At 32.1% G+C, this 14,414-nt stretch overlaps 2 protein-coding genes across 2 annotated transcripts; one reads left to right on the forward strand and one right to left on the reverse strand.

Annotated features, from left to right (window-relative positions):
- Window positions 1-957: 957 nt before the first annotated feature.
- HELRODRAFT_91651 (hypothetical protein) lies at window positions 958-3,806 on the forward strand (the record flags this gene model as incomplete). The annotated part of the gene is made up of 9 exons (XM_009012506.1): window positions 958-1,182; window positions 1,433-1,672; window positions 1,750-1,899; window positions 2,098-2,262; window positions 2,397-2,544; window positions 2,678-2,814; window positions 2,916-3,011; window positions 3,293-3,439; window positions 3,633-3,806. Coding segments are annotated over 9 exons (1,482 nt in total), but the record flags the coding sequence as incomplete, so codon positions are not given.
- A 4,278-nt stretch (window positions 3,807-8,084) lies between these two features.
- On the reverse strand, window positions 8,085-12,255 carry HELRODRAFT_116907 (hypothetical protein; the record flags this gene model as incomplete). The annotated part of the gene is made up of 10 exons (XM_009012507.1): window positions 12,158-12,255; window positions 11,851-11,901; window positions 11,423-11,513; window positions 11,053-11,157; window positions 10,812-10,902; window positions 10,214-10,598; window positions 9,828-9,917; window positions 9,428-9,530; window positions 9,057-9,136; window positions 8,085-8,241 (listed from the first exon to the last, which is right to left on the reverse strand). The coding sequence occupies exons 4-10, from the start codon at window positions 11,053-11,055 to the stop codon at window positions 8,085-8,087; spliced, it is 909 nt and encodes a 302-aa protein (XP_009010755.1). The 5' UTR covers window positions 11,056-11,157; window positions 11,423-11,513; window positions 11,851-11,901; window positions 12,158-12,255.
- Window positions 12,256-14,414: the final 2,159 nt, after the last annotated feature.

Consider the following 14,414-nt stretch of genomic DNA (forward strand, 5'->3'; position numbering starts at 1 on the left):
AAGTGATGATGATGATAGAAGTGATGATAATGATAATAGGAGTGATGATGATCACTATTTTTATCTCTTTCGTCGACAGCATTCTCTGCTTACATATTATTTTTTTGAGTAATGCTTGACTTCCTCCTCGTGTATTTTATCTTAAATAATAATATTAATAATATGTTTTTTATTGTTTTTATTATTATTGTTTTAGTTTTTTGATTTTAATGCACTTTTATTCATATAGTATTTGATTTAAGAAATAAATTTTCTTTTTCGTCCTTTTTATCGATATAAGCGTATAGAAGACATAGAAGCAAACGAACTAGTAAGCTAACGGGTATACATACAAATATGTACGTACACTGTGTGAAAAATATTTTTACAAAATGAAGCGCCTCATGATTTAAACTGCTCCGCCAAGAGGGAAATAAACTTCAGTTTAAATTTTATTGAATATTGTTTAAATTAAATGTATTGCTTTTAAAATATTAAGTTATTTTTGCGCCGATTTCAAGATGGAGAATCGAACGTCTGATGAAGAGTTGGTACTTAGTAGATTGTTAAAAAATTTGCCTTTTTTTAATTTTTGTGACACTGTACTATACTATAGTTATTATAGTACTAACTTGTACTCAGGTTTTACGTTTTATTTTGGTATTTTTTTCATTTGACATTGTCATTAACTAATTAAGATGAAGTGAATTAGAATTAGTGAAAACGTGGTGATTGCTAGATTAATGACGATTTGCTTAAATAAGGATTACTAGATTTATTTATTTTATTTGGTTTAGTTTGGTTGTCCTATTATCCTATCTGTTTGACTGTTTGCTATTTTGATTTGAGGAGTTTTTAGTAAATTATTCAATATTTTATAAATATATTAATTTACTTTATTATTAAGATGATATTAAAATTGAAAAAAATTTGCACCCCTAATCAAGGACTGATCACACAGAAAATTTTCAGGAATATCTAGAAGTAGGCATCTCAAAGTTGATGGAAATCTGGACTGATTTAGGACTCAATAGAAAAGATGTGCTGCTGCGAAAGAAAGTCATGCTAGGTCACCTTCGAGATCTTCTTGACGATATGGTAAGGGAAGAGGAGTCAACCAGGCAGTCGATCCTGAATAGTGTCAAAGCTTATCACCAGGAAGTGCTTAAGCTGTGTGGGGAGCTAAAATTAGAACCTTATAATGTCTGTTTATGTGTGCTTGTCTGTTTGATTGTTTGTTTGTTTGACCGTTTGTCTATCCATCTGTTTGTTTGTCTGTTTCTATTTTTCTGTTTGTCTGTTTTTTTGTTTTTGTTTTATTTGTTTTTTTTTACTATTAATCTGTTTGTTTGTCAGCCATTTCATGACTTATTAAATTAACAAAAATAAAATTATTTTACAAATTTAAAATAAAGATCTCTCATTACCCCCCCCCCCACCCCCACACACACAGCCCAATGAAGAATTAACAGTCCTCCAATTAGAGAAAGACCTCAGGCTAAAATTAGAATCATTACAAAAGGAGAAAGCCAAGAAGATGGAACGCCTAAAATCCCTATCCAGGATCGATCAGGAACTGTGCAATCTTCTCTGTGAAATTCCGTTCTACGTTCCCAGTGGGATTGTGCCAAGTGAGGAACAGCTGAACGAACTGGATAAGCATATTAGAAAATTAGAAGATGAAAAGGTTGGCGTAGATTGATTTTTGTCATTGTTGTTATAAACATTCACCACATTTGCACATTCAAATGTACATGTTCACAGGACCAGAGAGAGCAGATACTTAAACAGACCAAAGAACAAGTAAAGGAGATGTTGTTGCAGCTAGATATACCACTGGCCTCTCAGTTCGAGCAGGATGTGATCAATGAAAGCGATGACTCGTTCGTTCTTTCGTCTGAAAATATGAAATTACTTGCAGTTTTCCACGATCGAGTTAGTTTGATTGGTTGGTTTTTTTGTTATCTAATGATTGATTAGTTGGCCTGTTGGCTCTGATTGATTAGTTGATTGATTAATTCAGTAATTAGTTTGTTGATTGATGATTGAGTGAGTGAATAAATATATTGTTAGTTGAATGAATGAAGTAATAGTGATTGAGGTGTTGATCAGTAAAAGAAAAAAAACCAACAGTTACAGAAAAGGTTAAGAGAGAACATAGAAACAGCGGAAAGACTGACGACTGAACTTTATTATCTTTGGGACCAGCTTGGAATTTCCATCACAGAGAGGACGCAATTCTCAGAGGAATACACTGGCATCAAGCAGAGAACCATACTGGCTGTAAGTTTTAGTGTGATTAGGGAATTTACTGAGTGGTGGGGAATTTTGTAAGGAATATGCTTTTATAATATATTTATGATAATAATAGTTAGGATAATATTAATAATTATTATTCAATTTAATTCTTTCTCCAGCTAAATGAAGAGATTAACAGATGCAAAATCCTGAAGATCCAGAATGCATCAATGATAATTGGATCCCTGAGGAAGCAGTTGGATAAGTTGTGGGATCGATGCTATATCCCAATGGAGCAGAGAAAAATGTTTAAAGGATTTTATAGCGGTTTGTTTGTTTGTGTTTGTTTGTGTGTTTGTTTGTTTGAGTGTTTGTGTAGGTATGTTTTTTTGTTACTCTGTACATTTGTCTGAATAATGTGAACATACATACATACGTACATACAAACATATGTACACAGATGAGTGGAATGAAGAAGTTTTAGTAAAGCATGAGGAAGAGATAAGAATGTTGAAAGCTTACTACGAAGAGCATAAATCATTATTCGAAAAAGTCCAACATAGAGATATGGTCTGGGAGCAGTTTCTAGAATTTGAGGTCTGTTTTTATGTGTTTGTTTGTTTGTTCGTTTGTTTGTGAGCGTGTGTTCTTGTTTTTTGATTTTGTTTGAATGTTCATTCATCTAACCAATCAATCAGAGAAGAGCCAGCAATCCTAACAGATTATTCGATAAAGGATGGAGCTTACTTCAAGAGGAAAAGGAAAGGAAAAAGATCACTAAAGAACTACCCAGAGTTCGTTTAGATCATTCATTCTTTCTTTCATTCCTTCATTCGTTCATTCATTCTTCAATTCATTCAATCGTTCGCTCATTCATTTATTCGTTCATTCGGCAATTTTGTTATTTATTCAGTTAATCTTTCAATAGGTACTATTTCATAAAATCATTCATTTTCTTTATTTATTTACATACGCGCACAAATATTTGTACATACTTACCGACAAATACGTACAAACACGCACGCACACAGACACATACAAACACACTCATACACATACACACTCACGCACACAGATTGAGAACGAAGTGATGGAAGAAATAGACCTCTGGCAGAAGAAAATGAACAAAACTTTCTTAATAAACGGCTTTCTGTACCAAGATTACATAAAGATGCAATGGGACGACTACAGAACGCACAAAGAGAATGAAAAACATTCTAGGGTACTGTATTTTTTGGTATTTTTTCCGTATTTTTGTATGGTATTTTTGTATGGTATTTTTGTATTGTTTTGGTTATTATACTGTTTTTATTTTGTATTGTATTGCAATGTAAACATTTTTGTATTTTAATGAGTTATATTTATATCACAATAAATACATTCATACATACATCAAATACAAAAATACAAAACAGCAACAAAACAAGCAAAGAAAAACGGAAGAAGAGATGTTATTTGGCAGTCGACCCCACGTCACTCCTGTCAAAAAACCTCTAATCTCCATCACAGGGGGGTCCAAATCGTCCTCTAAGAACTCTGCTAAGGTCAGGGATGTGCTGCTTTTTGGTATTGCTGTGTTGTATTGTTAGTGACAGTGATTTTATTGACGCGATTTTGGTATTATTACATTGACATTGATTTAGCACTGGTGTTTTAAACAAATACACATATACAAACATACACACATATATAGATACACACATACACGCGCACACACGTACGTACATACAAATACACATACCCAGGCACTTAATATGAACCAGAGGCCAGCTCATGTGGGCTTTGCTGATGGTGGAAACGTGATGAAACAGCCAATACTTGACCTCAGGATGGAGCCAGCCTCCGAAACTTTCCTTCTCAGCCAAACTATGGTTAGATGTGGTGATGGTGGAAATTATGATGATGGTGGTGGTGCTAATTATGATGATGATGTCGATTATGATGGTAATGTTGCCGGTGATTTCTAATCAATCACCCATCAACCAGTCACCTAATTTATTTACCAACCAACCAATAAACAAATAGCCAATCAATTATATATTAAATCAACCCTCCAATCAATTAACCAACCGACCAATCAATAAATCAATAATTAGGTCGGTTCAAGCGAGATACATAAACATCAACCCGATGTTACGATAGCCCCGGTTGACCCGTATTCTGAATTTGAGGTGAATTTTTATATACATGTACACACACACATATACCTACAAACAAACATACAAACATATATAAAGAGCATACAGACAAGCATACAGACAAACATACGTACATACACACATACTGAATTTTTAAAAAAATTACCTAGCTAAGGTTGAATGAAAAGATAAGATCCCATACCAGAAGCAGTATCGTCGATAACATGAGTGACGACGACGACGATGACAACGACGCTTACGTCAACAAGCAACAGCAATAATAATCACAATAAAAAATAATAATTATGGCTATAATTTTGTTTATAATTTTTCTTTATTTAATTCATAATTTTATATCGTTTTAATTATGATATTTTCGGTTTGATTTTTATGTATGTGTGAATTATGAACAGTTAGTTGGCAATGCATATTCTGAATTATACAAGAATAATTATATTATATAAATATTTGATTCCACACCTCTGTCTGAATGAGTGAATGGAGGAATGATTGATTGAATAAATGAAACGCCTGGATAAGTAAAATAAATGAATGATTGGGTGAATAAAATGAATGAATAAAATGAATTGGTAATGTGAATGACTGAATAAAAGTTTCGAAACATTTCATAAAATGATCGAATAAGAAATGAGCATACTGGTGTGTGTGTGTGCGTGTGTGTGTGTCGTGCGTGAGTCTCAGGCAAAAATTACAAAGTTATTTTACTATATGTACACGCCGCATTTGTTATTAATATTATTATCATCAATATTTTACATTTCAAAACGAACAGATATTACATTTTACTTTGCCCATATTTACATGTAAAGATTTTTATAATGGCAACTTTCTTTACATGCATCTGTGTCTTACAGAATGATATATTTTTGTGTTTTACGCTAAACAATGTTACAATATTACAGATTTTTTGTGTTTTACATGTAATCAAACATTCTTATATATTATACAAGCAATCTATGTTTTTAAAACTTGAATATAAATATGTGTGTGTGTGTATGTACATATATATAAATATATATATATATATATTGAGAGAGAGATTTTTCAAAAATATTTTAAATGATTTTTACATGTGTTACCTTTGGTTTGAATTGAGCAATGCTAGTATGTATAGTATTTACATGACATATGTGCATCCTAATAACACAAATACTTCATTGACTAACTTATATTTGTAATAAATAATCCTAGCTGAGAAAATTATAGACAGACTGTACTCTACTTAATTCATACGCTTGGAGAGCAGGAAAATGTTTTTAATAAAGTGTAAAAACCAACTAATTAATTCATCATTATTAATTTATTATAATTTAACTAATTAGTTAATTAAATAAGTTATTTTTAAATTCTGTATCAAAATTTTTTCATAAGATGTTCATGCGCGTTTCATCTATTTATCTCCTATTGCAATTTTGATATATCAAATTGTAATAGGAGATATATAACTTGCTGTTGTTTATTTAAACATCTGTTTGATTGACTGCTCGATTGGCTGATTGATTAGTTTGTCAGTTGATAAATTTAAGAATTGATTACTTGTCGATAGATTAGCTAAGTGATTGACCGAATGATTGATAGCAGTAAAATTGGACGAATCAACCATCCTTTATCACGAATATTAACGGCCGTACAGCCGATTTCTATGCAGATTAAGATGGCCATACGTTCAAACCGATTCGGATATATACGAATATATATATTTAAATTATAATACATGGAAACCGTACTCGTGAATGGTACCGGCTTTAGAGATTCGAATATATATCCGGAAATACGTAACTTGGTTTCCAGTTCGTTCAAGCAGAAATATATTTAACATTCCACCTCATCTACAGGCCAGGCAGCAACAGAATTATGCTTATTAATAATAACGATTTTATTCATATTATATTATATTAAAAATATATTTAATAACAACAATAATAATATAGTAGTTGCGATCTATATATATATATATATATATATATATATAAGAATACATTTAAATTCATATATATATATATATATACATAGCTAAACATATATATATATACCCATACATACGTATATACTTCCTACTGTTATGATCCATCGTGCCAACACCTCTATTATAATATAAGGTTATATATTTTTTCTATTTGAAATTGTGCAAAGTCCGATCAATAATAATAATAATATTTATGAAAATAGTAAAATTGATAATAATAGAAATAAACAGATAGTAATTAATTAAATAAAGATAATAATAATAAACCTGACTAAAAACATTGTTTACACATTAAATAAATATATATAGATATATATATCAATTATTATATATCATATATATATATAAATATATATATATCAATTATTTTATATCAATAAACTAGCAAACACATAATCCAGTTATAAATTGGTGAATAACTTGAACATATATATATATATATATATATATATATATATATATATATATATACACGCACACACACACACACACACATATATATATACACACGTGCATACATACATATACATCTACATACATAACAATAAATGATGATGATGATATAATGATAATAAGAATGTGATAATGATAACAGCGGTAACAAATATGATAACATTAGCATCAATCTTTAACACATTATAACAATAATAATATTAATAATAATAAGAGTAACAAAAATAATAATAGTAATATATATTTATATATAGAGTTACTCATTTTATCATATTATATATTCCTATTACTTCATCACCATCTTCATGATCATCATTTAGGTAAATAACTTTGAAAAATCGCCGCCAAAATCATCATTATCAGTATGGCCATCATTATCACCATAACATCATCATCATCACCAACCACATCACCATTATCATCATAGCAATAACATCGCCCGCCACCATCATCAGCATCATTAATTTTTTCTCTCGTTTTTGTCGTCATCATCATCATCATCATCATCGTCCTCATCATCATCGACAATAACCATAACAATAACCATAACAACAACAATAACAATGCAATTCTCACCATCCATCATCATCACTATTATAACCATCACATCACATATTGTTAACATCAACGAATGTGTGAATGAGTGGACAACGGATGAATGAATGAAAGCTTAATTAATAGACTAATCATTAAATTAATCTATCAAAATCAACCAACCGATCAGCAAGCCAACCAACCAAACAATCAATCAGCCAACCAACCAAACAACCAATTATTTTTTTTTTTATAAACTACGATGATGAATTATATTTTAAATAGTGAAATGAAAATTAAGAATATCGTACCAATCAACCAAACAATCAAACATCCAGTCAACCGATCAATCATCTAGTCAGTCTATCAACCAATCAATCAACCTATAAAACCGTCAAAAAAAAAAAAAATTTATCTTACTTAGAATTAAATAATCAAGAAACGAACAATCAACCAGCTAATCAATCAACCAGCTAATCAATCAACCAGCTAACCAATCAACCAATCCACAGAAACCAGTTACCAAATCAATCAATCAATCAATCACTCAAGTCACTTTTAATCAGCCAATCAAACTCGCTTTCTCCCTACTTGGAAAGGACATAATTCGGGGCTTCTTGTCAATACCCTTACGACAGGATACTTGTTCGTTTGTATCAACAATCAATCAACTCAAACCAGCCCCACTCTCCCTCCCTCTCTCTTTCTCTCTATTTGGACTTATGTCAGGTTTCCCCCCCCCTCTCTCTTTCTCTCTATTTGGACTTATGCCAGGGTTTCTTATCGATACCCTTGTGGTCAGGTACATGTTTGTATCGGCAGGTGCCGGTAAACTGGCAGCCTGTGGTACGCCAAAAGTAGCACTCGTCACCGTTCACCGGTCCCGAGGTCCTCTGCTGCTGCTGCTGTTGGCTGTTAGATAGACCCTTGTGTGATTGTCATTTGTATTCATCATTCATTATATATATATATATACATATATATACATATATATATATATATATATATATATATATATATTAACTATTATTATAGTTAATAATTATTAATATAATTATTATATATATATATAATATAATATATATAATAATATATATATATAATATAAATAATAACATATAATATATACAATAATTATTAATATAATTATCATACATATATATATATATATATATATATATATATATATATATATATATATATATTAACGAAAAACAACAACAACAACAACATCAATAACAACAATAGAAACATCAACAACGACAACAAACACAAAATACCTGACTGTTGTAGACGCCACCATTTTGTACTTGGCCATTAGAATAAGCATTACCATTGCTGTTCAGTATCATTGATAATAAAAATTTTTATTATAACAACAACAACAACAATAATAATAATATAAATAATAATAATTATTATTATGACTATAAATAATCATCTTCGTCGTCATCATCATCTACAAAGTTACACCACCACCATCATCCTAATCATCTTCATCATAACCACCTGGACTGCAAAGATGACAGTGTGTTGCTTCTAGATGAGAGATTTTGCTGGTACTGAGTTTGACCGGATTTTGATGTCGTACTAATTAATTAATTAATTAATTATAATTAATTAATTATAATTAATTAATTAGTTCGACAGAAAGCTAGATACAAATTAGCCCATCTAATTAATTAAACGAATAGTCCAATAGTTAATTGATTAATTAATTAATTAACTACCTCTTAATAATTTTCTCCCCGTTGACTGGGTGATCTGGAAACTTTATCAACAACTTCTGCCCCAGTAGATCCGCCCCCTGAATAAATTATGTTAATGAGGAGGAAGAGCATTTAGAAAAGAGAGGGTATTGTTAGGCTAACACAGGAAGCCTCTTGCTAATTTAAAAGAGCAATTTCAGCAAATAGGCAACTCTAGAGTACGTAAGACACTGAATTGCTTGCGTAACTCAATAAAAAAAACCAAAAATGAATGCATGCACACAAGTACAAATACAAACACACACACACATACATGCACACACGTACAAATACAAACACACACACACATATACATGCACATACACGCACACACACACACGCACACAAACCTGCAAACACTCCATAGCTTTACCCGCGCATTCCTTATTGACGAAGTTGATGAATGCGCAAAATTTTTCAGGTATGCACTTCACGCTCTGCAACTGACCGTACCTAAAAGTGGGTCGGGTCAAGAGTGAAAATGTAGGTCAAAGTTCAGAAGATAAACTGGACGTTGGATCGAATAAAAATGACGGAACTTTTGATTTGGAGGTAAGGTCAAGTTCAGAAGGTCAAGTAAATAATTAAGTAAATAATTTAGTAAAGAAATTAATAAGCAATAATATTTGACAGCACAATGAATAAAGTCATTATCAAAAACACATACTAACCACCATCACAAACATCATCATCGCCATAATAATAATAATAATCATCATCATCGTCGTCGTCATCATCACAGCAACTAACTTGGAGAATAACTTGATGAGGTTTTCTTGCTTGGCTTCAGGCAAAACATTACCCACCCAGAGTGAAGTCAGACCTTCTGGATTTCTAGGACTGTTTGTATGTTTGTATCTATATGTGTGTGTGTGTGTTTGTAAGTGCGAGCGAGTACGTATATATGCATGTGTGCGTGTGTATAGGCATTGTATGTTTGTATGCTAGTACATTGATGTTAATCTTCAACAATTGGGAGTGTTGTATTTTTTTGTATTGTCAATATCAATCAGCAAAACTAACACACATACAAACAACAAACATACACACGCAAACACAGACACATAGATACACATACACACGCAACCAAACAAACACACACAAACATACAAGCAACGAAACAAACAAAAACCCACTTCATTTTAACAACATCTTGTTGCTTATTCATCAAAATCTGTTTCTGAGCTTGCTCATAATGATGTTGTGGTATGGGCGGCAGCGGTTGTTGCTGCTGTTGCTGCTTTTGAAGTTGCTTCTGTTGCTGCTTCTGCTGTTTACTACTGGCAGTAGAAGTAGTATTTGTAGTGGTTGTAGAAGTAGCTGCAGTTGTAGATGCAGTTGTATTGTTGTTACTATCAGCTTTGTTGCTACTAGATTTCACAAAGTGCTGTTGTTGCTGCAGCTGCTGTTGTTGAGATTGCTGTTGATGATGCTGTTGTTTTTGTTGAAGGGCGGCGAGATCGATGACGTCATCGTCGTCGTCGTTCGATGATATTGAATCTCTAAGAGAAGCATCAGAGGCTGCAGAAGTGGTGATGATAGTGTATCAGGGATGATAGTATGTCAGTTAGATGAATGATACAAGTTACAATCTAAACAATCTAACTAATCCATCAAACAATTAACCGGTCAGCCAACCAACCAGACAAACGGTCTTCTAACCAGCCAGCCTATAAATTAACTAACCAATAAATCACTCACTCACTCACTCTTTCAACCGCCTAACCAACCAACCTTGATTACTCAGCAACCAATCCAACGCAGCTTGTACAGTCTCACATTGCTGTATGGCGCAGGCAGCCTGATGCTTTTTAAATCCCATTTCCTTGAAAATTACAACAAAACAACAGCGTAATGGTTAGCATGCCCGACACTGATGTTGCATTGACCAGTATCAAATACATAGAAAGACTCCCTCCTACACACACACACACATCATTACAACCATTATCATCATCATCATCACAATACCCACCATCAGCTGTTGAACTCTGACCCCGATAAGTTCTAATTTAGCATCTGGGCACTTGGCATCTAGCCTAAGTACTTGCAGATAAGCCTCTTCAGCCTCCACGAATGCCTGGATGTTGTTACATAAATAACACTCTTGATATAGAAGGTTAAAGGTTATTCTCTCGCTTTTGCACTCTTCATATAAATAATTATTCTTAGCTACTAGTTAGAATCACCGCTTACGATATCATTACCGATATCCACAACTACAAATACGTTTGCAGATGTTTATCATTTATAATAATAACAATAATCATTATCATTATTGGCGTTATAATTATTACTACTATAATTACATTATATTATCATTTATAATATTATTGCCAGCGTACTTTTTTGCCAGCTAAAGCTTTCCCCTTCCTGAAATAGCCCTTGGGCCACTCGGGGGCCAACGTTATGGCTTCAGTGGCGTCTTTGAGGGCCCTTTTCGGAAGTTATTTTATTATTGAAGCTAATTTATAATTACCACTTGTTTGGTATTCATTCACTCGTTCAATCATTTATTCATTCATTTAATAATTTTTTAATTAACTTAATTATTCATTAATTCACTAACCCATTATTTACTAATATACTCTAGCGTTTTTCGGTTTAATCATTCATCCATTCACTCCTTTATTCTATCTCTAATTCACTTATTCATTCATCCATTCATTCACTTAATTACTCATTCGCTGATTAATTAATGCATTTAATTAATTCCTTTAATCAATCAATCAATCGATCAATTAATCAACCAAACGTAAAAAAAAGTGCAAACTCTTCAAAAGCACCCTGCCTTTCATGACAAAACGATCTGTTACCAAAAAACCTAAAAACGTAAGATTAAAATTAATGATTAAAAAACTATTATACTTATCACCACGAAATGTAATTACACTCGCCCTCCTGTTACATTTTACAGGATTACAAAAGAGTGCCACGTGAGCTTAAGCTTAAACAGCAAAGCCACAGTGAACAGAAAACGCCATTCATTCAATCCAATTCAACACACTTAGAAGCAGTGTAATAAAGTTATTATTATTATTATTGTCATTATTATTATTGTTATTATTATTATTATTAACCGAAAATCGGTGGGGTCCAGTTGTATGGCTTTTGAAAATTCTAGAATGGCAACTTCATACTGGCCTTTGTTCGCCAACTGGTTGCCTTCGACTATTATAATTAATAATAGGAATAACAATAATAAATAGTAATAATAATAAATAACAATAGTTATAATCTGGCGTGACTACGTTGATAATCTGCTACTGAGTGAGAAGAAAAACGTGTGTTTAACAGTAAGTAGATATAGCACTAGATATCTATCCATCCATCCATCTAGATATCTATCCATCCATCCATCTAATATCTATCTATCTATTGATAGTAGATGAAGACAATTATTATCTTTCGTCTCCTTGAAAAATTCAAAGAGACGAAAGATAATAATAATGACATTAACAATAAGAAACCAACAACAACAACAACAACAATAATAATAATAATAACAACAATAAATAAAATGAATAATAATAATTAAGGTAAAAGTTCTTTTACTGGCATATTGTCGACTTTGCATAATAATATCCCCTCTGGTATCAGCGGGCTGTGAAAATTATAATTAATTATAATATAATTATTATGACAATAATAACTACAATATAACCAAATTTACTTCCTTATAGTTCTAATCAATTATGGGTTCATACATAAACACATACCAATACATACATACATACATAAATACATACACACATACCCATACATACACATATATATATATTCTACCTCTCCATTGGCTAAAGCCTGTTGTTTCTGATGTTGTTGTTTCTGATGTTGTTGTTGTTGAATGTTATTGTTAACGTCAGAGACCCTCTTCTTTTTACCGCTACTGTTCGATGTTGTTTGCATCGGTGAAGTCGCTACACCAGCTGCTGTTGTCGTCGTCGTCGTTGCTGTTGCAGATGTTAGGACTGCTGTCTTTGATGTTACTAGATGGTTGTAGTGTTGTTGGTGATTTTTACCTTTTTCAAAATCCTGTGTGACGGTTTTCATCATCATCATCAGCATCATCATCATCATCTAATTATAACCAACATCACCTACTTAGCCAGTCTAACTATGACCATCATCATTGTCGTCGTCTTCAGCGTCAGCGTCATCATCATCATCATCAGTACTGCACTCATCATCGTCGTCGTCATCATCATCATTTGCATTATCATCAATCACAGCTTACAGAATTTGTGGATGATATCAAACCGTTCGTGTTTGCTCTGTATAGAGAAATGGCAGATTTATAATCATTTATAATTCACAATTATTATTCATAATAAATAAGTAAATTAATAAATAAACAAATAGACTGTTAGTCAAACAAATAAACATAGCCATTCATCTATTAACAAATCAATTAATCAATCACAAATCACTGAACCAACTGACCAACCAAACAATTAACTAAACAAACATACAGGCATCAATGTTCTAATCAATTAAACAATCAACCAGCCAACCATTTAATCAATCAATAAATCAACCAACCAACCAATCAAACAACCAATCAATCAACCAATCAATCAAACAACCAATCAAACAACCAACCAATCAACCAACCGACCTCGAATTGTTGTTCATTACATGAATGCCTTTACTGTCAATTGAACTCTGTATTTTTTGGAGTCAAATTAAAGTTGCAATCATTTTAAACTGGGCAATCCCATCACCATCCTTGTAATACTTCACTAAACTACACTACAGCTGCTACATCGTCGTCATCATTACTACTACTACTACTACTACTACTACTACTACTACTACTACTACTACTACTACTACTACTACTACTACTACTGAATTACTAACTTTAGCATGTTAGCTACTAAAGCGAGTTTCACCTATTTAAGTTGCATTCAAACTACACTTTGCTATATAACACTCTCATCATCAACATTATATGGTACTATACTATATTCTATCATCATCACCATCATTATCATCATCATCCATATGGTACTATTCTATCATCATCGTCATCATCATCATTACTAACTTTAGTATTTATACTACTATTGTTACTAGCTTCGTAAGATCGGGTGGTGGTAGTAGTAGTAGTAGTAGTAGTAGTAGTAGCAAGATTGTTGTTGCTGGTCACCTCTTTATTACTCTGTAAACCTATATTGTGCAGTAATTAAGTAATTAGTAGCAGCAGTAATAAAGACAACAACAACAACAAAAACACAACAATAACAATCATTAACCTTTTTGTTGTTGTTGTTGACTGTTACAAGAATGTTTACTGTTTATATTATTCGAAGTAGTAGTAGTAGTAGTAGTAGT

The sequence above is a fragment of the Helobdella robusta genome (assembly GCF_000326865.2).
Source record: "Helobdella robusta unplaced genomic scaffold HELROscaffold_108, whole genome shotgun sequence".
NCBI classification, from domain to species: Eukaryota; Metazoa; Annelida; class Clitellata; order Rhynchobdellida; family Glossiphoniidae; genus Helobdella; species Helobdella robusta.